Here is a 24,854-nt window from a genome sequence, read left to right as displayed (position 1 = left end):
GCTGCTGGAAAAGTGTGTTCATGTCTGGAAAAGCATCTCAGTTTTTAATAACACTTTACAATAAGGTTCCATTCGTTAACATTAGTTAATGCATTAGTTATCATGAAGTAATAATGAATTATGTGTTTTTACAGCATTATTAATCTTTGTTAGTGTTAGTTAATAAAAATACAATTGTTCATTTTTAGTTCATGTTATTCATAGTGCTGTTAACATATACAACTCATGTATTAGTATATGCTGAAAATAACATTAACCTAGATTAATAAATGCTGTAAAAGTATTGTTCATTGTAAGCCCATGTTAACTAATGTATTGTAAAGTGTTACCTAGTTTTTAATGATTATGTCATAATTTCAGGGAGTCCTCCAGAATGTGCGTTTTGTCTTTGGAACGACGCTGGATGCGATTTTACGCAATAAAGGATGCGAAAGTTGTGAGTATTTACACTTTCTGTTTGCTTGCAAATCAAATATATTCAATTAATCAATAATCGGTACATCAATACACTACTAGTGAAATGTTTCCTACAGTAACCATTGTGTTTGTAGTAAAACAGTAGCAACCACAAAATTAACCATGCTTAAAACAGTCATGGTTCCTACAATATTACTATAGTAAAACCATGGTTAAGTTTCATAAGCATTGGACACAACTACTCATACTTTATCACTACTATTGTTCTAATATGGTTTAGAATTAGTAATGCCATCAAAACTATGAAACAACACAAATGGATGTATGTGAATTATGTAATGAACTAAATCTATTAAACAAATCAGATAATATATATTTAAATGAAAGCAAAAACATTAAATGTTTGTGGTCTGTTAATGGTCCATACAGCGACCTTCATCACAAATGTCATGACCTTGGAGAATCCTGTGAATGGATCGAGTCCAGCCATCCGCACAGACTACACTGGACACAAATCTAAAGGTCAGATCATCCTCATGTGTCTTAGATGTGTTTGAGATCTTCTCATGGACTCGTGAATTAATGTCTGAATGATTTTGCTCCTCAGATCTGCAGGACATCTGTGGTTTCTCCTGTGAAGATCTGGCCAACATGTTTAAGGAGCTCAAGGGACTCGGTGTGGTGGTGAAGCAGCTGTCAAACGAGCTCCGTCAAGTGGTGAGAATCAAATCCAGCTGTGTGCTTTCTGTCTTTCATTTTTATTCCACTTTATTGCATCTCTCTGTGTGGATGTGTGTGTGTATCTCCACCCTGATTCTTCTCAGAGGCCAAACACTTGTTCCTCAGTCACTGGACTTACATCAGCCTCAGAGGACATGAAATAAAACTGCATATGCAACTCAAACGTCCTTTCTAATTATGAACAAAACTGCTTTCTCTTTGCGTCACTCCAGACAGCGGATAACAACTTAATCAAGACCCAAATTAAAATCCATGGAGGAGTTTGTTTGCACAACGGCATCGTTTACAGAGACAAAGACGAGTGGACGGTGGACAGCTGCACACACTGCACATGCCAGGTATATATCTCACATTCTGAAAGTGTTTTTTTGTTTTTTTTTTGTGCTGGTCAGCATAGCCATCCTGTTCACCAGCTGAAAGACCGATTAATTTTACTGGATAAGTTCGACACCAGAACACCAGCATCTAAAATGAAACATTTGCTGGTGAGCAGGTGTGCTGATCTGTTCAGCAGGCTGTTGTTGGAGCTGACAATCATTCAAACTCTCTCTCAGTCCTGTCTTTCTGTCTGTCTGCACACATGCTATCTAAATGGCTGAGATTCAAAAATGTTTTAATTGGTGAGTGACACCTGCTGTCTTTGGTTTCTGGTGAGCATCAGCTGCTCTGTGTATGTGTGTGTTTACTGATCCACCCTTGTGTTGGCCACACTGAAACACTTTGTCAGTCCAAACTGATAGAATCTCCCGCTGGCTTGGTGACGGTTTACATCACCATAGGATTTCCTGACCAAGCCAGAGATTTTTTTAATAGGCAAGTGTAATGCCAGGAGAGGGGTGGAGATCTCTCATTGTGTAGATCAGTCATCTGGAGTTCTTCATTGTTTCCAGCTGTCAGACCCCTTCAATTAATCGTTCCTTAAATATTACATTTTACAGAACTCTGCCACTGTGTGTCGTGAAATCTCCTGCCCGCTCATGCCCTGTGCCAACGCCACTGTCCCAGACGGTGAATGCTGCCCACGCTGCGGAACACGTGAGTGAAGTGTTTCTGAAATGTTGCAGAATTATACTGATAACAGGCTGTTTTCTCAGGGCTATCTGTCCTCAAGTTCACCTCTGAGTTTTAAGGAATAATTCTCAAAAGATGAACATTCTGTCATCATTTACTCACATTAATGTTGCGTTCTTTCTTCTGTGGAACACGAAAGGAGATGTTAGAGGGAATGTTTGTGTTGTTTAGGTGAACAATTCCTTTCAGGTTTACAGGCTTGCAAAACCTGTCATAAAACAGTCATTGAAATCCGCAACTAAGAGCAGCAGTGTTGTTAAACCAATCATCACTCATAATCTTTAACTGCATATAGTACCCATGATTGAGTTGTTTCTCTTTTATCCTCTTCCTCCAGCGAGTGATTATGCAGAAGATGGCTGGTCACCCTGGTCTGAATGGACACACTGTTCGGTGACCTGCGGCAGAGGAATTCAACAACGTGGACGCTCTTGTGACCGAATCAACAGCAACTGCGATGGCACATCGGTTCAGACGAGAGACTGTTACACACAAGAATGTGACAAACGCTGTAAGTTCAACAACAAACTACTCTAACAGATCTGATGTCAACAAATGACAATAAGTTACTGTCATTTAACATTCCTCTCATCAAACACATCTTTAACTGTTCATTCTGATCTGTTGTTTCTGCAGTCAAGCAGGATGGCGGTTGGAGTCACTGGTCGCCCTGGTCGTCCTGCTCAGTGACATGTGGCGAGGGCATCATCACTCGTATCCGGCTGTGCAACTCCCCGACGCCACAGATGGGCGGCAGAGACTGTCAGGGAGAAGGACGCCAGACCGAAATGTGCCAGATGGCTCCATGCCCAGGTGAGCATGTCATTTTGGAAAGTTATACACTGCATACGCTAAATGGTCGGTATAAGGACACCCATTCTACTTATCGGGTTTGGCTAATTCCAGTGAAGACAAATCTTTATGCTACACTATACAGTGACTCTCTAGTCATAGTATCTTGTTATAGACCATTTGTGGAGGCCTTTTTCTGTTCCACCATGACAGAGATCCTGTGCACACAGGAAGATCCATCATGAAATGATTTAAGACGAAACACTCAAAGCAAGTACACGAATGCAGGCGCTTCTAGCTGCGCAAGCTCAATATCGTGTGGTAGCATTCAAGAATGTGTCAGACTGCAATTCAGAACACAAAGCATTGCATTCTCAACATTGCCACAAGGGCTGCTATAGTGGGCATTAGAGTGAACTGTCTTCTTCTTCAATGAGTTTTCTATTTTAAGTCAACTGTTGTCATGGTGGAGCAGCAGTTTGAAAGGAATATCGCTGAGCCAGTCAATATATTTATAGCTAATTACCTGAGTAATAACTAATCTAATTTAATGATGCAGACTCAATGGCCACTGTTATGTATGTTCAACCAGACAACGAGTTGGCAATGCACTGGCCAAGCACTTGTATCTGCGTACGCAAAGTTGCATTAAGCGTATTTCTGACCTTACTGAGTCTGGTGTAGTAGAACTTTACTGTCCTGCACAAAGTTGAGACCTGAATCCATCTGAACACTTTTGAAATCAATTGGAATGCTAATGGTTTTGAAATTAAACATTTAAAAACCACATATGGATGTCCAGTGTCCACATATTTTTGGCCATGTAGTGTATTTAAATGTATAATTGTTGAAGTATTTGTTGCAGTACATAACCCAGAAACCCAAATGACAGTGCAGTCCTCTCTTTCTGTGTGTGGCAGTGAATGGAGGTTGGGGCCCCTGGTCACTGTGGGACACTTGTTCGGTCACGTGTGGTGGAGGACTGCAGAGCAGACACCGTCTCTGCAATAACCCCGCCCCCAAATATGGTGGAAAAGACTGTCTGGGTGACTCTAAAGGAAGTCGTCTGTGCAATGCCCGATCGTGTCCCATTGGTGAGCAATAAAACGGTTCATTATTAACAATCAGACTGAACATTCATGTCATTCTTGTCAAATTATCTAAACAATAGCGTTCCATGCTATTCATCAACAGATGGGTGTCTCTCCAACCCGTGCTTTGCTGGCACTAAATGCACCAGCTTCCCTGATGGTTCCTGGAAGTGTGGCGAGTGTCCGGTTGGGTTCACTGGAGATGGAATTAACTGTCAAGACATTGATGAGGTAAGAGTGTCATGCAAGAAAGCAAGACACTCCTCATTGGAGGTATCTGTGTTTTGGAATGTTTTTTTGTTTTGTTTTTCATATGAACTGTTCTTGATGGGGGTTTTTTTCTTCATATTAACAGTGCAAAGAAGTTCCTGATGCATGTTTTGTTCTCAATGGAGTCCATCAATGTGAGAACACAGAGCCGGGATACAACTGTCTGCCCTGCCCACCACGATATTCCGGACCACAGCCCTTCGGCAGGGGAACAGAGCAGGCCATTGCCAATAAACAGGTGAGACTAATCTCTTGTCCAATTCCCCAATTCCCTACTCTTTCTCCCTTGCTGAAGTTTATCATTGAATCAAAATTACCTTCTCCCAGGTCTGCACACCAAGAAACCCATGCGAGGACGGCAGTCATGACTGCAATAAGAATGCCAACTGCATCTACCTGGGCATCTTCTCTGACATCATGTACCGCTGTGAATGTAAACCCGGTTACGCTGGGAATGGTTACATCTGTGGAGAGGACTCAGACCTGGATGGCTGGCCAAACACTGACCTCCATTGTGTGGAAAACGCCACATACCACTGCAAGAAGGTACACAACCATTTCCTCAACGTATACTTAAGATCTGTCCTGTTATACAGTTGAGGTTACATATTCTTCATCATAACATGTCATATTTTAGGACAACTGCCCTGACCTTCCCAACTCTGGTCAAGAAGACTATGACAAAGATGGAACTGGCGACGCTTGTGACAGTGATGATGACAACGATGGGATCCCTGATGATGGGGTATGTCGAAAACACATTCTACTGTGAGACTGTTGAGAGATCACAGAGTGCTACCGATTAAAAAAGAAAGAACAGAGTGAACAAAAGAGACAAAGACTTTGCCAGTAGCAAATAAATTAATTGAATTCATCAGTTCTGGATCTCTTGGTTGTACATCCATAATTCAATTTGTACATTTGGGAAAAATTTGACTGGGCAAACAAACAGACACTGTCTCAAAGCCAAAAGAACCATTCCAGCTCAGCTGTGTCCCAAACCATCATGTCCATGGCATATAACTTCAAACATTAATTTTGTTTAATGCTTGCTATTATGTGCAAATGTCTTTTTAAATAAAAGGGTCTAGATGTTTTCTGTCTTTAGCCAATCATTTCATAGTTGACTGGACTAGATCTTCTGTTTTTGAAACAGGACAATTGCCCGTTCATCTTCAACCCAAGACAGTATGACCACGACCGCGATCAGGTCGGTGACCGATGTGATAACTGCCCATACGACAGTAATCCAGAGCAGACTGACACCGACAACAATGGCGAGGGAGATGCTTGTGCCATTGACATTGATGGCGATGGTAAGATACTCATCAAGAACTTTCAGAACGCAACCATGGTAACACAAACAACCATTGTAAGGTTGCAGTTGCCAATGACATTGTGAATTGGTTGTCCAGGCATTCTGAATGAGAAAGACAACTGCCCATATGTGTACAACATTGACCAGAGAGATACTGATCGAGATGGAGTCGGTGACCACTGTGACAACTGTCCATTGGAACACAACCCTGACCAGGTAAGACTAGCTCACCAATCAGTCTAATATGCCAAAGAACATGAGTGAACAGCCAAAAACACATTATTTAGGCTTTGCTGGATTTAAGAGTTTGTCCATGCATGCCATTAAAAGGTAGCATCAAGTTTCACCTCTGCCTGTGCATCAATTCAGAGGACAAGGAACACTTTCTTGCAATTACGAATGTAATAATGCAATTCCAATTTCAGTTATAGATACTGTAAAATGGAAGGTATAGATTTAATCCAGAGAATATTGAAGAGAAAGGCCTATGCAATAGCTTCATTGATTTATGTTGCACCATAGATTGACTCCGATTCTGACAATGTTGGAGACAAGTGCGACAGCAACCAGGACATCGATGAGGATGGACATCAAAACAACTTGGACAACTGCCCCTACATCCCCAATGCAAACCAGGCTGACCACGACAAAGACGGCAAAGGAGACGCCTGCGATCATGACGATGACAATGATGGTGTACCGGATGACAAAGACAACTGTCGACTCGCCTTCAACCCAGATCAACTGGATTCCGACGGTGAGGCCAGAAGCACTTGCGCTGATTTCAGTTCAGGCATTTTCTTTAAAAAAAAATGTTCCCCAAAATTAAACTTTCACACACTGAATATACGTCTCTTTTCCCTTGCTCAGGTGATGGCCGCGGTGACACTTGCAAGGATGACTTCGACCAGGATAACGTGCCTGATATCTATGATGTTTGTCCAGAGAACTTTGCCATCAGTGAAACAGACTTCCGCAGGTTCCAGATGGTTCCTCTCGACCCCACAGGAACTTCACAGATCGACCCCAACTGGGTTGTCCGTCACCAGGGTAAAGAACTTCTGCAGACTGTCAACTGTGATCCAGGCATTGCTGTTGGTAAGTATTCAGAGACAACGGTTAAATATATTCTACTACAGCCAAGCACCCAATCTTTAATGTGTTTCCTGTTGTCCCCTTCAGGTTATGATGAGTTCAACTCTGTAGACTTCAGTGGCACGTTCTTTATCAACACAGACCGTGACGATGACTACGCCGGCTTTGTGTTTGGCTACCAGTCCAGTTCTCGATTCTATGTGGTGATGTGGAAACAGATCACACAGACTTATTGGTCTCACACACCAACTAAAGCTCAGGGTTACTCTGGCCTGTCCATTAAAGTAGTAAACTCAACCACGGGACCAGGCGAGCACCTCAGGAATGCTTTGTGGCACACAGGAGACACTGAGGGACAAGTATGTACCATTTCATCTAGATTGAGAAACCTAGTTCTAGTTTGGCATTTGAAATGTCTTGCTCACCATTTGTTTGGAACATTTTAGTTGCGAACCCTCTGGCACGACCCGAAGAACATCGGCTGGAAGGATTACACCGCCTACAGATGGCACCTGATCCACAGGCCCAAAACTGGACACATTAGGTAAATGTGGATGATCAACCCTTTGTCTTCAATTCTAACCAACAACTTAAACTGAAACCCATTTTTCTCACTCTTCATCTTTTGATTGATGTTTAGAGTTATTATGTATGAGGGCAAGAAGGTCATGGCTGATTCAGGAAGTATCTACGACAAGACATACGCAGGAGGAAGACTTGGTCTCTTTGTATTCTCTCAAGAGATGGTTTACTTCTCAGACCTCAAATACGAATGCCGAGGTAAAACATTTGGATCACTGTTTTAGATTCTAGTTGTGTTATTGTTCTAGAAAAAGCTGCTGTATGTTTAACACAAAATGCTCACAAGTGTTAATTTGACTTTCCTGCAGATATATAATGGCTTCATCAAAGATTTCCTGAAGGACGTGCCAGTTATCTGTTATTGTCTGTTGTTTTAAATGTGCTGTGAGTTTGGGACTGAGCTTATAAAACTCTCTTCTGTGGTGAGATCAAGAAAATGAAACCATCTAAATAAGGACCACGGAAACTCGTAGAGAATGGAGACATGTCAACACTCGTCTAATTTATCTCCTCAATTCCCCACAAGAAAGCAACGTTAGATCAGGTTCTTGTGTTTTACCATGAGATAATGTAAAGGGAAGAGTTCTTTTATAATGATGCCTCAGATCTACTGTGGACTTTGATCACGAAAAGAAGGAGCTGTTCATAAATTGAAGTAACATTTCCCTCGATTCTGGTGGGTTTGAGACCCCACAGGAGGAACTGTTGAGGGACGATGCACAGGATGGTCTGTTTGACTTTGTGTGAATGCGTGGACTTCGGTGTGGACATTTGTCATTGAGATCGTCAGGACTTCAGGACATTATTTTGTCCAAAAGTTGAGTTACTGCCCTCATTCAGCGGCCTTAAAATCAGCGTTTCATTGACAATGACAACCAAACATGTTTTAAAGTAATTTCTGTCACTATGTTTCTAGAGTGGAGTATTTCTCAGGGCGAGAAGGACCTTTGTGACTTGCCACTCGAGATTTATACACAAATGAGCTTTCATAAAATATCATTTAGAACCGTTTTAAATGTTTTCTTAAAGAAGGAAGTTGAGACATAACCGAGATAATGAGTTTCACTTGTTTATTGTGTGGAGAGGGCAAAACTATGACAACTCATCTCAATGACAATAATTACTAAAGAAAAAAGGAAACAAATAGAAAAACTGGATCTTTAAGAGAGAGTTTCCTTCAGTTCAGGTGTAACAGCGATGAATGAATCTGAACAACAATATATGTTTATATACAAATATTACCTCACTCTTGTACAATTGAAATCAACAATGACAAATTATCTTTTTGCCATTAATTAAGTTCTGTTTTGTTTTTTGGGCTACTGTATGTAGTAAAACTTGCATTTAATTCTGTAAATAATACAAAATCCTTTTGTTTTGTTTTTTGGATGGGATGCCCCAGTGAAACGTGAATGGAAAGTTGTTTATATAAATATTTTGTGCCTTATGAATGAATGATGCCTTTTTTAAGTTATTATTAAATTTTTAATCTATTTTAAAATAATGTCATATGTGTAGATATATGCTATTTAAATAATTTATAAGGAAATGTAACCTGACATTGAAAGTGTTTGTATAAACAGTTTGCACACTGACATGAGGATGTTTTGATCTTCTTTTTTTTATTATTAAGGATGCTTCAATGTCAATATTGTTACTAGTTTTACACACAACAGTGCTGTTTATTCATATCACTTTTTAAGTCACATGAACAATAAATAGTTCTGATAAAAGACATAAAAAGCTTTTGTTTTTATTAAGACTGAAGTGATGTGGTCAAATTTACTACAATTACATTTGACCACAATTACGACTACAATTACAATTAAAAATCAGCTCAAACACATGTTCCTGTAATGGCAGAGTGTGCTGTTTGTGTCCAATGTGTGTTTAGTCGAAATGTTAAAGCAGAAAGCCTTATTTCAAGAATATAAATATAAGGTATTCACAAAGAAAACCACTCAATAAAAAGACAAAAAAAATTGTGTTTGATAATATGCGCACAATGATTTGAATGAATCCGATACTGTAGCAAATATAGAACATATCAGCTTTAATTGTTTAAAAAAAAATGTTTTATCTCAAATGAAGTTCTTTAAATGAAAACTTTGGTTCTTTTGTCAGTAAACACTTGACTCACCTTCAAGGTCAGGAATGTTGGGAATGTTGGATTCGCTGTAACACGTCCATATGAACATGACACCTCAATCAACTACATCTTGTTCACACTGACCGCACTGCTGCTGCACAACAGGGACATTTACAAGCATACGTCCAATTGTTCAATTGTCATTCTACCGCTTTCCATGCGATCCAAAGAGAAGAGGAAATAACTGCAGTTGGTAAGTTACAGTTCTTAAACAATTGAAGAAAAACAAAGTTTGGTGCCAATGGGTGCTAACGTTAGCACCTACTGGCAAAAGCCAAACCAGCCCTTTGCGGACACCCCTGATATAGGCTGTGGGTTTTATAGTTTTTGTTCTAACCAAGCAAGAACACCCATGATACTACTGTCTACATCCTGTTACCTGTTTGCATCCTGTTCTTACCAGTTCTCATTATGCATATACATCAGTGCACAACCTGTTTATCATTACTGTACACCTGCTACCATATATTCTTACCACTGTATTATATTCTATTTTATTACTATATTTTAGCTTCTGCACTATTTTATGTCTTAGATTCTTATTTTTACTTTAAATTGCGTGTTTCTCTTTTCTATACATATCGTTTGAGCATTGATGGAGGGAGCCTGAGATTTAAGATTTTCATTGCTACTGACTGCTTCACTGTAATTGTTGTGCACATGATTAATAAAGAACTTAAGTAATTGGGGTTCTGGGTATCTCAGCGAGTACTGACGCTGACTACCACACCTAGAGTCGCAAGTTTGAATCCAGGGTGTGCTGAGTGACTCCAGTCAGGTCTCCTAAGCAACCAAATTGGCCCGGTTGCTAGGGTGGGATGAGTCACGTTGGGTTAACCTCCTCGTGATCGCTATAATGTGGTTTTCGATCTCGGTGGGGCGTGTGGTGAGTTGTGCATGGACGCCACATGACAACACATGTGCAGCATTTAGAAAACACACTGCAAATTCAGACAGCACAACACATAACAACAAGGTCTGAATTTGCAGTGCGTTTTATAAATGCTGCACATGTGTTGTCAAATTGATGATGTTTTCTTAATTTGCTTGTGTTTTGTCTATTTGCATGTGTTTTCTTAAATTGCAGTGCGTTGAGCTCTCAGGGCCACCGTAGTTTTATTTTAATTAATGCGCTTTCTTACCATAATGCGTTCTTTGATTGCTCAACTGTGCTCCCTCAATCTGCTGCTTCTCCTGATCGGTGACAGCAAGTGATGACAGCACATGAAGAGCCTTATCCTCAGCTTGGGCATAACCTGGGCTAGTCAGCAGCCCATCAAACGTCTTGATAGGGATAGTCTAGAATTTAAGTTAAGCACATAGTTTCAGATATTTATAACAAAAAAAAAGTCAATGAGGTTTGAGTGAGGTGTCTACATACTTTTGGCCACATAGTGTATACAAAATACCTTTAAATTAAAGCAGAGAGTCTGATGTCTATGATTTGCAAGGGTTTACATACATATCTGTGTAGTTTACATCACGTGCCAATCCGAATTTGTCATGGGCCTAAACTATTTAATGTTTGTTTTTAACTACACATTACACCAGTTTGACACCCCTGCTTCAAATTATGAGAAATTACCATTGAGTGTGGGATGACTTTACTGTAGCTGAATTGTCACTGATTTAATGTAGTGTAATTGTGATGTTTCTGGTAACATGGAGGGCACATCAAAGTACAAAAGACAGAAGTCGTACCTGAGGCGTTTCTGGACTCAAAATCCACCCCATCCCAGTAAAACGCCCAAGTTGTGACAAGGATGCCAGTGCCCATTCCTTGTCCTCCTGGGTGACAGGTCTTTTGATTCCAGCTGAAATAACAGTATAAAATGAGTAATAGTAATTGAGATCGTTTCAAGTGAAGAACTTTTATTAGCACTATTCGTTTCTAGCACACCTTTAAGCTAAGCTTTTAAAAACTCACGGTGTCCCGGACACCAATATTTTAGCACTTCAGAAAAGATGAATCACTGTCTGGCCAAATAAGATTTAGGTATAGAGATAAAGCTTAGGATTTGTGTTGTCAAGGTACCAAAATTTCAGTAGTCGTTATCGATACCAGTGAAATTTCACAGTTCTCAATACTGATTTCGGTACCACAGCATAAATATGTTAATATGACAATGTGCTATTGAACACACCCGTTTAGCCTATTTAAACAGTTACATAAATTCCATACACACACACACACACACACACACACACGAGAGACACACACCACACACACACAAACAGCTTTATTCATGAAACATATTAAAATGCTTTACTCTAGAGACAGTAAAACTATATCAGTTTTCTTAAGTCACGGTAAACAAGATCCGGATGGATAAAAGGTGAAACTAATCCTGTATTCTAACTCTGGACTTTTGTATGAACACTACGGTACTGTACAGTATGTTATACTGGGATCTGATCTTTAATCTGTTCTCTTGAGGGTGTTTGAGTAAAAATACTCTCTCAATCCACTGAGCAATATAACTGCTGTAAAGCTTTGAATATTTCCTCCAAAGATCATTTCTGAGGTCAACAGAGAATTATGTTTCTAATACAATGCAACAATGTCCATCAATGTGAAGTATCGATGTCAGCATTGTGCTTTTCGGTCTCTTGTGCGCAAGAGAGAAACAAAAGAGAATAATACTCTTTCAGACACACATCACTCCTGCTGAAGGAAAACATTCATCTATTTTACATCTACAACACTTCTTTTACAAAACCATCTCTTAAACACAAAATTACACAAGTGTCCTGTACAGTATATTAAAACCATCTGTTACCATGTCTGTACGGGCTTTCTTTCTTTCTATCTATTGACCGGTTGGCTGTTTGCCCGTGAATCGATTTATTGATCTGTTTTGATGGTGGTTGTAATCTTCATTTGTGTCAATTATGATGATTTTTTGTCTGTGATCTAATTGGAAAAATGACATTAAACACATTAAAAAATGTAATGTCACCACGTCAGCATCATTATGGTGAGGTTTACTCAAAATATTGAGGTATATTGAACCAGTTCTGATAATTAATCACTGATTTACATCAACAGTCTCCTCAAAGCTTTTAACATTTCATTCCTCTGAAAAACTGTTAATAAAATTTCAGAGTTTCAGACTAAACATTTCCGAGGAAGAATAACGCTCTTCTGTTAACAGCACTTATAGAGACAGAAAGCTTCATACACTGACGCTTCTCAGTAAGAGAAATGATCATTCTCAATTAAAATACCTGCTGAACTCAAGACGTCTGTAAACGACAGGACTAGACGTTCTGTGACATCACTGGATGAAATGAGAGGAACTTTAAGAGATTAATTTCACTTAAGCAAGATTTGAGCGAGTGAAAGAATGAAATAAGAAAGTAAGAAAGATTAATCAAGCAAAACTGAAGTTTATAAAATGACAGTAATAAACATATTTTATGTGTTATTAACACATTAACTTCAACAGCACCACAAGTTCATACCATTTTTGTTTCCTGTATATAATAAATGACTTTTTTTAATGCATTAGATTCAACTGCTAATCATTTGACTCTCTCTTCTCTAATATGACTTAAAGCTCCTCATGTGCAAATCTATAAAAGATTCTCAAACATCTCAAACTCTTTTCCAAGACAGTCCAGCAGACCGTAAAGACAGAAGTTGAACTCAACAACACACTGACAAAACATCTTTTATCATCGTCACATGACCTGCGACGAGAAATCTGTTTGCTAAACTAGTATGTGATGGGTTAGTTACACGAGGATGGTCTTGTTGGTAATAGCAGCTACTCTGAATGAATTCTAAACATCCAGACTGATCTAGGCGGGTTGTTGGTTTGATAAGGTCTGTTGTTGGCGGGGAATGAAGACTGTGGCACAAACACAAATCAAACAACAGGACATTGTAGTTCAGTAAACACATTAGCGGTTGTAATCACAAACAGATACAGTCTAAATAAACAGAAGAATCTGATGCCAATGATGTCAACTATAACCTCAGGTCACCTGAGGCACTTCCTCTTATTTACACTTTAGTGCACTGCAGTTTGACAGTCATGATCTTTTAGAAAAACTCTGAATGGTTTCCATGATAACTGAAAATAAAATGAATTGGTGGTGAAACAGCCGTACGCCATTACGTCATTCAGCATTCATTTGATCAGCGCACACAGACACAATAACCAACAAATTAAACTGTTGAGGTCACTAACACGCTACTACGAATCCAGTGTCTATTCCAACAACATTTACTAGATTATTGTGAAAATCTGTCCTTAGTTCTCTGTTCTACATTCTTTAGCTTTAAGTTACAAAAAAAGTTACGTTGAGCAAGTTGTGAGTTGATATGTTTATACAGATGTCGCCGCAATGATGCTAGGGTGTTATTGGTGATTGCCAGGGCGTTGTTATGCAGTTGCTAGGTGTTCTGTGTGGTTCCTGAATGTTTTCTTAAGGCTGCATCCAGGGATGGACTAGGAAGAGAAATCGGCCCGGGATTTTATATAGAACCTGGCCCAAAAGTTGTAGTGCGCTGCCCCTTTCTGCATATCGCTGCCCCCTTCGGCATATCGCGGTGCCGTTTTGTGGCCCGTTCTGCATAACGCGGCTCATTTCAGCTTATCGCTGCCCATTCGGCCCGTTTCACGGCCGGCCCATCGGCCCACCGGCCCACCCGATTCTCCCAATGGCCAGTCCGCCCCTGATCGGCCCCAAAGTGCGTCGGCCCACCAGGAAAATGCCCGGTATGCCAGATTACCAATCCAGCCCTGGCAGAGTCTCACTAGAAAATGTTTCCAATGATTTTCAGGCGTTAGTTTCATTAACATAATCACCGGCCAGGCAGAGGGAGACAGAGCGCGCATTAGTGTCTCTCAGCGGGAGGTGTTAATCGTTTGAGTGTTGGGGTCTTGTGCTCTCGTCAAGAGACCAATGAGCTTCTTCTTTACTGAAAGACAGATAAGACATCAAGCTGATGTGAATGTTTTCATCACACTCAGATTCTGTCACCAAGATTTTTTCATGCAATAAATGAGTCACAACAGTCTGTTTTCATTGGATGCATTTCTTTACTCACTGAAAGCTGCATGTTGACATTGATTGGATAAATAAACAATCACACACTTTCACAAGGAAAAGTTACTCCATCTTCACAATCACCTCTTTTGTATTGCAGCAGAAAAGACACAGGAAGAGAGAGAGCGAGCTCCGTGACTGTGAGAACAGGTACTTTTCAATGCAGAAATAATACAAAAGCAACTAATGACAGATAAAAATAACCACAACTTAAATTTCCCAGTTTTGGTCTGTTATAAAATATAACCTTGCGAAAGCCGACCGAACCTTATAAAATACCTGTGTATTCAAAAGCTTCAGGTTGATTGGCAGTGAAAATGGGGTGTGACAGTGAAGAGTTGAGAAAAGTCAAAGGCAGTCGTTAAGTGTGACACCTTCCCTCCGTTTTTAATCGGTAAGTGTGACAGTCTCACTGACTAGGAGTCTACTGGTATGGAGGCAGCTTTACTGTCCCAAGTGAAAAGAGTCCTGCACCCTTGAGTCTCTGTGATATTCTGGTCTCTAGATCTGGCTGTTATGCGACCATAATAATTGATTGCGACAATAATTTAAAATCTAGCCGCCATTGGCGACAGTTGGGTTGTGTGCCTTCATATGCAGTTTCATCAGACAACATCTTGTGAGTTATTGAATACATCTTTAGAGTGCACACCACAAGCTCGCTGCACCGCACGCAACAACAAACCCAGCGCAAGAGAGTCTTGAACAAATTACTCTTTTGAACCAGGTCTTTTTCATGAATCACCCGAAAAGAACTGAGGGTTTGAACTCAGCAGCTCAGGTTAGCAGTTTGAATCAGAATCACTTTCTCAGCGAATCATCCATCAGTGTGTTCACAACTGGGTGTGCAGACATTTCAAAATAGGAGTTCCTTGTGTATTTCAGGCTTCTTTATAATTAAAAGTCCTGCACCACTTTATATACAGTATATATTTATAGTTGAAGTCAGAAGTTTGCATACATTTTAGCCAAATACATTTAAACTCAGTTTTTCACAATTCCTGACATGTAATCGTAGAAAACATTCCCTGTCTTAGGTCAGTTAGGATCACTACTTTATTTTAAGAATGTGAAATGTCAGAATAATAGTAGAGAGAATGATTTATTTCAGCTTTTATTTCTTTCATCACATTCCCAGTGGGTCAGAAGTTTACATACACTAGCCAATTACATTTAAACTGTAACTGAGTCAGGTTTGTAGACCTCCTTGCTCGCACATGCTTTTTCAGTTCTGCACACACATTTTATATCGGACTGAGGTCAGTGCTTTGTGATGGCCACTCCAATACCTTGACTTTGTTGTCCTTAAGCCATTTTGCCACAACTTTGGAGGTATGCTTGGAGTCATTGTCCATTTCGAAGACCCATTTGTGACCGAGCTTTAACTTTCTGGCTGATGTCTTGAGATGTTGCTTCAATATATCCTCATAATTTTCCTTCCTCATGATGCCATCTATTTTGTGAAGTGCACCAGTCCCTCCTGCAGCAAAGCACCCCCACAACATGATGCTGCCACCCCCATGCTTCACGGTTGGGATGGTGTTCTTCAGCTTGCCTCACCCTTTTTCCTCCAAACATAACGATGGTCTTTATGGACATTTTGTTTCATCAAACCAGAGGACATTTCTCCAGAAAGTAAGATCTTTGTCCCCATGTGCACTTGCAAACTGTAGTCTGGCTTTTTTATGGTGGTTTTGGAGCAGTGACTTCTTCCTTGCTGAGCAGCCTTTCAGGTTATGTCGATATAGGGCTCATTTTACTGTGGATATAGATACTTGTCTACCTGTTTCCTCCAGCATCTTCACAAGGTCCTTTGCTGTTGTTCTGGGATTGATTTGCACTTTTCGCACCAAACTACGTTCATCTCTAGGAGACAGAATGCATCTCCTTCCTGAGTGGTATGATGGCTGTGTGGTCCCATGGTGTTTATACTTGTGTACTATTGTTTGTACAGATGAACGTGGTACCTTCAGGCATTTGGAAATTGCTCCCAAGGATGAACCAGACTTGTGGAGGTCTACAATTTTTTTCTTGACTGATTTCTTTTGATTTTCCCATGATGTCAAGCAAAGAGGCACTGAGTTTGAAGTTAGGCCTTAAAATACATCCACAGGTACACCTCCAGTTCAGTACACCTCCTATCAGAAGCTAATTGGCTAATTATCTAAAGGCTTGACAACATTTTCTGGAATTTTCTGTGCTTAAAGGCACAGTTAACTTAGTGTATGTAAACTTCTGACCCACTGGAATTGTGATTCAGTCAATTAAAAGTGAAACAATCAGTCTGTAAACAATTGTTGGAAAAATTACTCATGTTGCACAAAGTAGATGTCCTAAACGACTTGCCAAAACTATAGTTTGCTGATATTAAATTACTGTGGAGTGGTTAAAAAATGAGTTTTAAAGACTTCAACTTAAGTGTATGTAAACTTCTGACTTCAACTGTACATATATCTATATATATATATATATAGATAGATAGATAGATAGATAGATAGATAGATATTTATATATATATATATATATATATTAGTGTTGTCAAAAGTACCGGTAGTTCGGTACCAAGTCGGTACTAAAATAAAAAAGATGTAACGAGACCAGTGATTCTACAGTACCGGTAGTACTGAGCTCCGACTCAATCCGGTAACCGCACACTATCTTACTGACACATGACTGCTTTTAAATGCTCACACGCTTATTTGAGCATGTGCTCTGTTACTCCTTTTACACTGAAATGCACAACTAATCAAATTAAAATCATGATATGTCCCAGTGTGATTATTAAACAGTGAAATGCTGCAATCTTAGTCTACATAAGCTGCATGAGCTTTAAATAAATGTGTAAAGCAGACCGCTGGAAACTCCACAGACATTGAGAATAAATTGCGTTGTATGAGAGATGACAGAACAGAGCACTAATCCACTGTGAAGCATTATTTTTATATAATTTATGTAATTAAATTACAACATTTGCACTTTAACGATCACACTGGGCCATGTAGCGAACTGTTTATCTGGGGTTAGTTAAAAGTTCAAGGAAACATGTTTGATTGGACACCATTTTGATTATGAAATTAAATGAAACTTTAAAACATGGAATTCTGGGAAAATAAGAAAAAAGAAAAGGATTTGGGGAAAAAATAAAACAGATTTCAGTAGGGCCCTGCTTAAAAACAAACAAGTGTTAGAAACACTTGAAGGAAACATACATATCTTTTTAATGTATTTATTGTTCAATAGCACATTATCATATTAGCACATTATTTCTGTGGTATTGAAATTGGTATCAAGAACCTTGAAATTTCACTGGTATCGGTACCGACTACTGAAATTTTGGTACCGTGACAACACTAATGTACTGTATATATATATATATATATATATATATATATAAAATCCAGCTTTTGACACTTAGGACAATTGCGGGACTCATACACAACTATTACACAAGGTGCAAACATTCATTGATGCTCAAGAAGACAACACACTACTATATGCATACTATACTTTGTGTAAATATCTGCTCATGTAGATTCTGAAGGGCAGAATGTTTTATCTTTTATATCTGTATAAATTATGAAAGGGGTGTGAACACTGATGAGACAAAAGGGGAATGCAAACTTACATATCTTCTCAACTATATATACTGTTTATTAAACCTCAGATTAATGGGTTATCAGCTGACTTCCTTTTCTTCTGCTTTCTATCTTGTTTCTGAACAACAATCTAAATCGAGCAATTATATGATTTGGCAACTAAAACAGCCATTTGGCTCCTTAATGATTCAGTTAAGGAGCCAATGGCTCCTAAGTCATGTTTTTAGTCTGGAGCCCTGCTATGGGTTTTTTTTCCAGGTGAGAATGGTAAGTGTGATCTCTTAGTAAAGTAACAGCACTCTCTCCTCAACAACACACATAATTTGAGGGATCATTCAAACACTGCAGGACCACTTACACACTGAACGTTTAATAGTGTCAGAGGTTTGAGCATAACATGAGGAGCAACTGAAATAGAGATAATTGACTTAACAAACACAACTAATTATTTGAGTTTCCATCATGCACAAACATTTACCACAGTAAAATGAGTCTTGTTTGAAACATGTCTTCTTTGTCAAGGGTTAGATCTGTTATTGGCTGAATTCATTTAGTGAAAGCTCATGCCTGTGGAGCATACAGTATGAGTGTGTTATTACAGTGTTGACACTGAACGTGTCATATGGAAGCTGTTAGTGTCTGTTGTGTGTGTTCGGTAGCGTGTTGAACTCACAGCGCTGCTTTGAGTCTCGTCCAGCTCTTGCAGCTGCTGCTGGATTTCTCGCATTCGTCTCTCCTGGTCTTGTCTCTCTCTCACGTCCCACAGGACTCTGTCTCCTGTTTTCTCTGCCAAACTCTCATTTAAACTCTGCGGTCTCACCTACAACACAAAAAAGAGCTTTAATGACACTGTTAGATGATTAGATGGTGTAAGAGATGTTTAATGTACAGTATGCTGCATATGGGCTCATCAATGCAAGTTTAGAGCTGTTTTCATTTGTAGTCGTATGTGGCAAAAATTTCAGAGACATTTTGAAATCCAGAAGCACATAAAACTAGAGTTGGAAGTAAAACAGTTTCTCATGGGGAGGGATATAAATCAAAGTTATGAGCAATCACAACATAGCTGTCCAGCGTATCCAATGAAAACGCTGAAAATAGGTCAGCATGAAGTGCTCGAGTCATGCAGTGGTGTGAACCCTGTTTTCACGATCTCTCTCTCTCTCTCTCTGCATTTGTGTGATGGGACTCTCTTTTGTTTCATTATTTCAAATGAAGTGACAATCTGTTCCACTGGCTCATCATCTGTGATTACACACTCCACAAATATACTGCAGAACACATGCAAACATTTTTGCAAAAGTGGGTTTGTGTTGTATTCTGGAATAGGGTTGCACAAATATGAAAACAAAACCATCTCTCCATCATAAATTTGCTTCTATATACAGGTATTTGTTTATGTAACTGGATAGTTATAGTCTATTATGTCATGTAGTATAGATTGCCATGCTAATTAACCAACTATTCATAGCATATTTTCAAAACATGTTATAACTGTTTTCTGATTGGCCTTCAAATGGTAATGTGTTTTCTGTTTGGCCCTCAGGTTGTTATATTGATATAATGTCAAATCTCCTGCAATGAGTATCTTAGATTGACAGATATGAAAGCCGTAGTTTATTCTGACACAGAGATGTACAGCAGAGTTTTCATAAATTTAAAAGTCTCAGTTTACTGCCCTTCACAACCACTAAATACATGTTTATTTTTGTCCCGTATTCTCTTATAATGATTCACCACAGTCCATAATACAGCACACAATTTCACACTTTGTTTTATTTAAAGCTAAAATCTGCAGATGATGTTGTTATACTATTTAATACGAACTCTGTAAGATCTATGCTCTTAGCGAAACATTAGATTCTCAAAGCAGATTTAATCAGTTGAATATTAGTATAATGTCAGAAGACACACTACATCATACATTTAGTTTTCTTTATATTAAAGAGAGAGCTATCTCAGTGTTAATGATTGACTGTTGATCAATAATGGTTTCATCAGGATCTTTTCACTCTAAACACACTGAACATACAGCTGATTTTCAGATCATAGAAACAGTGAAATGTAGGTCAGTGAGAACAAACATATTTCTGTAATATTTCTCTTGTTAGAACTGGTTAAGACTTCAGCATGTGAAATATGTGTTTTTCCATATCATGAGTGTGTCGACCCCATTTACGCTTGAGTTATGTCTCAATCAGTGAAACACATGCAGTCACCCAAACCAAACTCAACAAAATATATAAATACATTTTAGGGAATAATTTTACTAACAGTGCTGATTATCTGCAATAAAGACCACACAGAGAATCTCAAATAATGCGTATACATAGTTTTGAACAATATGATTTTTGATCTGCCATTTAACAGACACTTTCTAGTTCAAAACTGAAAATGTAATACAGAGAAAATTTGGCGGAGTTATATGACGCCATGCGAGGATCAGACATGTGAACGTGAGCTCTGAGCACTTTGCTTGTTTTAATACTTTTTATGACATAAACAGGTGAGATTCAATACACTCTGTTTCATAACTGTTCTAGGAGGACAATATGTCAAAGAATTCAAAATCCTCGGGCTCTAGAGTCATTAAAAGACACTTACGTGCTCGAGATGATGCCTCCGAGCAGGCCACAAGCCTGGGAGTTGATTTAGTCAGGAAGGTGTGGGAAATGCGGTGAGAGATGCTGAACATGTCAGCAATGCTGACAAAGGTCGTAGCTGACTTGGAGGATCTTGCTGTGATACATCGATCGATCACTGCCATGGAGGCAAAGATCTACAGTATGATGTGGTTACAAGAGTGGGGGATGTCGAGAAACGGATCGATTACCTGGAGTCATCAGAGAGGGAATTATCTGCTAATCCGCTAGCAACCAAGGTGGATTTGGAGCGTGTCTGGGAGAAGCTGGAGGACATGGAAAACCGTAGCCGGAGGAATAACGTCCATATCGTTGGAATTCCAGAAGGAGTAGAGGGACAGGATATGGTGAAATTCCTGGATGGGCTCTTTCCGAATCTGCCCGACATAGCAGGCCATAAGCTGGAAATCGAGGGAGCTCACAGGGTTCCTGCTCGGTGACCCGCAGAGAGAGACAGGCCCAGATCAATTCTGGCCAAATTTCTGAGATCATCCGATAAAGATCTTGTGTTACACGAAGCAAGGAGTAAAGGAAGTCTTTCTTGGAAGAACCACAGCATTTTCTTGCTCCCAGACTTTGCAAACTTGACAAGAGAGAAACGTGATCGATTCAAGGAATGCAAGAAACTTTTACATCAGTGGAAGGTCGCTTTTGCACTGATATTCACAGCCAAATTGAGAATAGATGCTAAGGATGGCCGTAAAACATTCACATGCCCACAGCAAGCGATGTCCTTCATAAAGTCAATGGAGTGAGTAAGTCATCTTGTTGTACTCATGTTGTAGCCAAGTGGACTGCTCACTGAACATTCACTTGACTGTTTGAGAAATCTGCGCGCTTGTTTTGTGCTGGTTCCACCTATCGGCTGGAGTTTATTTTGTAGAGTAACACACCTTTAGAACAGTTTATGGATGAATCTACACGCTCTTTGTGTTTATTCTGCCTATTGGCTGGAGTTTGTTTTATAGCTTATCTTTTGCTGTGTAATTCTGTCTTACAAAATTTGTATAGAAACACCGGACTTGAATAATCCAATGGCAAGGTTGTCGCGGGGGCTCTCGTAGGCATGCATGGACTGTTTGAGTCTGGAAGGATGGACGCCAGTTGGCGCTGTCGTGCATGGGGTTAATGCGCATGTTTTTCTTTTTTCTGTTTGTTTGGTTCTGGGGGATGTTTGGGTTTTGAGGGTCTAACAAAGTTGGAATGTGGTCTTTATAATCTTGTTTTTGACACACAATCTATTTTTTCTTACATGTCAAAATGTCAGATGTTAATATGAGTGGATTGTCTCTCTCCACATGGAATGTGAATGGGTTGGGGCACCCCATAAAAAGAAGGAAGGTTATTTCTCTTCTTAAGGGTAAGATATAGTGTTTTTTCAAGAAACGCACCTTTCTCCGCAGGAAGCTGAAAAATTTGGGAAGATATGGGGTGGAAATGTTTTTTATAGTGCTGGCTCGAGTAAGAGCAGGGGAGTCATTACACTGATAAGTAAACATCTACAATTCAATTCATGTCTCAAACAGATTAAAGATAAATTATGAAGTGTCATTAATGTTTTAGCTGAAATTCAGAGACAAAGTCTTATTTTGGCTAAAATTTATGTACTTAACATTGATGATCATGGCTTTTTTATAGATCTTGAAGGGATGTTGCAAGCCGCTGGCACCCCTCATGATATAATATTGGGAGGAGACTTTAATATTTTGATGGACTCTGTCCTTGATCATAGTGAAGCAAAAGTGTGCATGCCACCTAGAGCAACATTAATGCTTCACAGGATGTGTAAAAAATCTTGGTCTTACAAATATTTGGAGACTTTTGAACCCATCTGGTAGGGACTATACTTTTTTCATCAGTCCATAAGATTTACTCTAATTTTTTTATATTTTTTTTATATATATAGAAGTCCCTCATTTCATCTGTTGTTGACTGCTCAAATAGAAAAATATTAGTCTCAGATCACGCCCTGGTGTGTTAAGAGGTGTTGCCACATATGGAGAAAAATAAGTAAATATAGTTGGTGCTTTAGTGAATCCCTTTTGCAAAATCCTGAATTAGACAAATGCTAAAGGCTGAAATCAATGTCTATATGGAGACCAACTGGTCCTCAGTATCATCTGTGGGCATGGCTTGGGAGGCACTTAAGGTGGTTCTTAGGGGTCGGATCATACAGTATGCCTCATTCACCAAAAAATCCAAAGCACAAGAACTCGTGGAATTGGAAGGGAATATTAAATTGCCGAGGCAGAGCTGAAGTGCCGAATGTCGTCTAATGGCCTCAGGGAATTGACCCAATTGAAATACAGGTATAATACTATTTTGTCACGGAAGGTGGACTTTTGGCTATTCAGGGCAAGACAGTCATTCTTTAAGTCAGGGTACAAGGCAGGGAAACTCTGGCTAGATACTATATAAAACAAAGAGAGTCTTTTTCTACCATTCCCTCAGTGAAATCTGCTGGTGGTGAAATATTTACCTCAGCCATTGATATTAATAATGCTTTTAAAGAATTCTATCTTGATCTCTATAGTTCCATGTCTTCATCTACTGATGAAGATATTAGAAACTTTGTGGAACCATTAGAACTTCCTAAACAGACAACTGAGCAAAAAAAATCTCTTGATTCTGAGATAATCTTGGAGGAGCTTGGCAATGTAATTAAGGCCTTACCTACAGGCAAGCCTCCGGGGTCAGATGGCTTTGCCACTGAATTGTTTAGATCTTATGCTACAGAACTGGTTCCACTTTTGTTAGAAGTTTATACTGAATCATTAAAGAATGGAAAGCTTCCACCAACCATGATGCAAGCCCGGATCAGTCTGATTCTTAAAAAGGACAAAGATCCAAGTGAGTGTAAGAGTTACCATCCAATTTCCCTGATCCAGCTAGACGTTAAAATATTGTCAAAAATTTTGGTTAACCGATTAAGTAAAGTTATGACATCTCTTATACATATAGATCAGGTGGGGTTTATTTGGGGCCGTAGCTCTTCTTATAATCAATATCATGTGGTCAGTGGCGAATGATCAGACTCCAGTCGCTGCCATCTCACTTGACGCCGAAAAGGCGTTTGATATGGTAGAATGGTATTATCTTTTTAAGATTTTGGAAATGTAGGGGTTCGGGAATACTTTTCTTGGATGGATTAAGTTACTTTATAGACACCCGGTGGCGGCAGTACAAACAAATGGATTAATATCAGATAATTTTACGTTGGATAGGGGCACCCAGCAGTGTTGCCCTCTTTTCCCATTATTGTTCTGTCTTGTCCTGGAACCATTAGCAGCCACGATAAGAAAGGAGGATGATTTTCCAGGGGTGATGGCAGGAGGTGTGGCGCATAAACTTTGCTTTACGCAGATGATATTGTATTATCCGTCTCCGACCCTACTAGATCTATGCTTTGCCTCCACATAATTATTAATTCCCTTTCTAAGTTCTCAGGATACAGAGTTAATTGGTCTAAATCCGAAGCTTTGGCTCTGACAGCATACTGCCCGGTAACGTCTTTTCAGCAGGTCGCCTTCCAATGGCCCAAACAGAGCATTAAGTATTTGGGTATTTTATTCGCAGCAAATTTATTTAATAAAAAGGTTTTCATGTGGGCAAGTGGGCTTCATTTCATTTATCTATGATTGGGAAGGTCAATGTTCTTAAAATGAATTGTATTCCAAAATTCAACAACCTGCTACAATCTCTCCCTATAGATGTCCCCCTCTCTTATTTCAAGCAATTTGATAGCATAGCGAAGTCCTTCATTTGGAATGGTAAACATCCCAGATTACACTTCAGTAAATTACATAGGCTGATTGACAAAGGTGGGCTAGACCTATCCAATATTTTGTTTTATTATTATGCATTTGGTCTCAGACATTTGGCTCATTGGTCACTTCCACCTGAGAGAGCCCCTCCCTGGTTTTGTATTGAACAGGAAGTTATTGCCCCTATTTCACAATTGCAAACCCTTTCTATCAAACTAACCGGAGAAGTTAAGTTACACCCCATTATCTCGCATTTGCACATGGTATG

The 24,854-nt window shown here is 39.4% G+C and overlaps 1 protein-coding gene and 1 pseudogene across 1 annotated transcript in view; one reads left to right on the top strand and one right to left on the bottom strand.

Moving 5' to 3' along the window:
* LOC127410690 (thrombospondin-1-like) overlaps window positions 1-9,235 on the top strand; it is a 10,406-nt gene extending 1,171 nt beyond the window's left edge. Inside the window, exons 4-23 of the mRNA XM_051645856.1 lie at window positions 361-436; window positions 847-939; window positions 1,025-1,134; window positions 1,371-1,496; window positions 2,097-2,193; window positions 2,567-2,740; window positions 2,866-3,042; window positions 3,942-4,115; window positions 4,216-4,343; window positions 4,468-4,620; window positions 4,710-4,928; window positions 5,020-5,127; window positions 5,539-5,698; window positions 5,798-5,916; window positions 6,223-6,457; window positions 6,571-6,798; window positions 6,883-7,154; window positions 7,242-7,339; window positions 7,436-7,575; window positions 7,686-9,235. Coding sequence (XP_051501816.1) covers window positions 361-436; window positions 847-939; window positions 1,025-1,134; window positions 1,371-1,496; window positions 2,097-2,193; window positions 2,567-2,740; window positions 2,866-3,042; window positions 3,942-4,115; window positions 4,216-4,343; window positions 4,468-4,620; window positions 4,710-4,928; window positions 5,020-5,127; window positions 5,539-5,698; window positions 5,798-5,916; window positions 6,223-6,457; window positions 6,571-6,798; window positions 6,883-7,154; window positions 7,242-7,339; window positions 7,436-7,575; window positions 7,686-7,693 — 2,895 coding nt within the window. The 3' untranslated portion in view covers window positions 7,694-9,235. The remainder of the gene's footprint in view (window positions 1-360; window positions 437-846; window positions 940-1,024; window positions 1,135-1,370; window positions 1,497-2,096; window positions 2,194-2,566; window positions 2,741-2,865; window positions 3,043-3,941; window positions 4,116-4,215; window positions 4,344-4,467; window positions 4,621-4,709; window positions 4,929-5,019; window positions 5,128-5,538; window positions 5,699-5,797; window positions 5,917-6,222; window positions 6,458-6,570; window positions 6,799-6,882; window positions 7,155-7,241; window positions 7,340-7,435; window positions 7,576-7,685) is intronic.
* LOC127410760 (fibrous sheath-interacting protein 1-like) overlaps window positions 8,538-24,854 on the bottom strand; it is a 47,732-nt pseudogene continuing 31,415 nt past the window's right edge.

The sequence above is a fragment of the Myxocyprinus asiaticus genome, chromosome 20, assembly GCF_019703515.2.
Source record: "Myxocyprinus asiaticus isolate MX2 ecotype Aquarium Trade chromosome 20, UBuf_Myxa_2, whole genome shotgun sequence".
Lineage (NCBI taxonomy): Eukaryota > Metazoa > Chordata > Actinopteri > Cypriniformes > Catostomidae > Myxocyprinus > Myxocyprinus asiaticus.
This window is presented reverse-complemented; position numbering and strand designations above follow the sequence as displayed.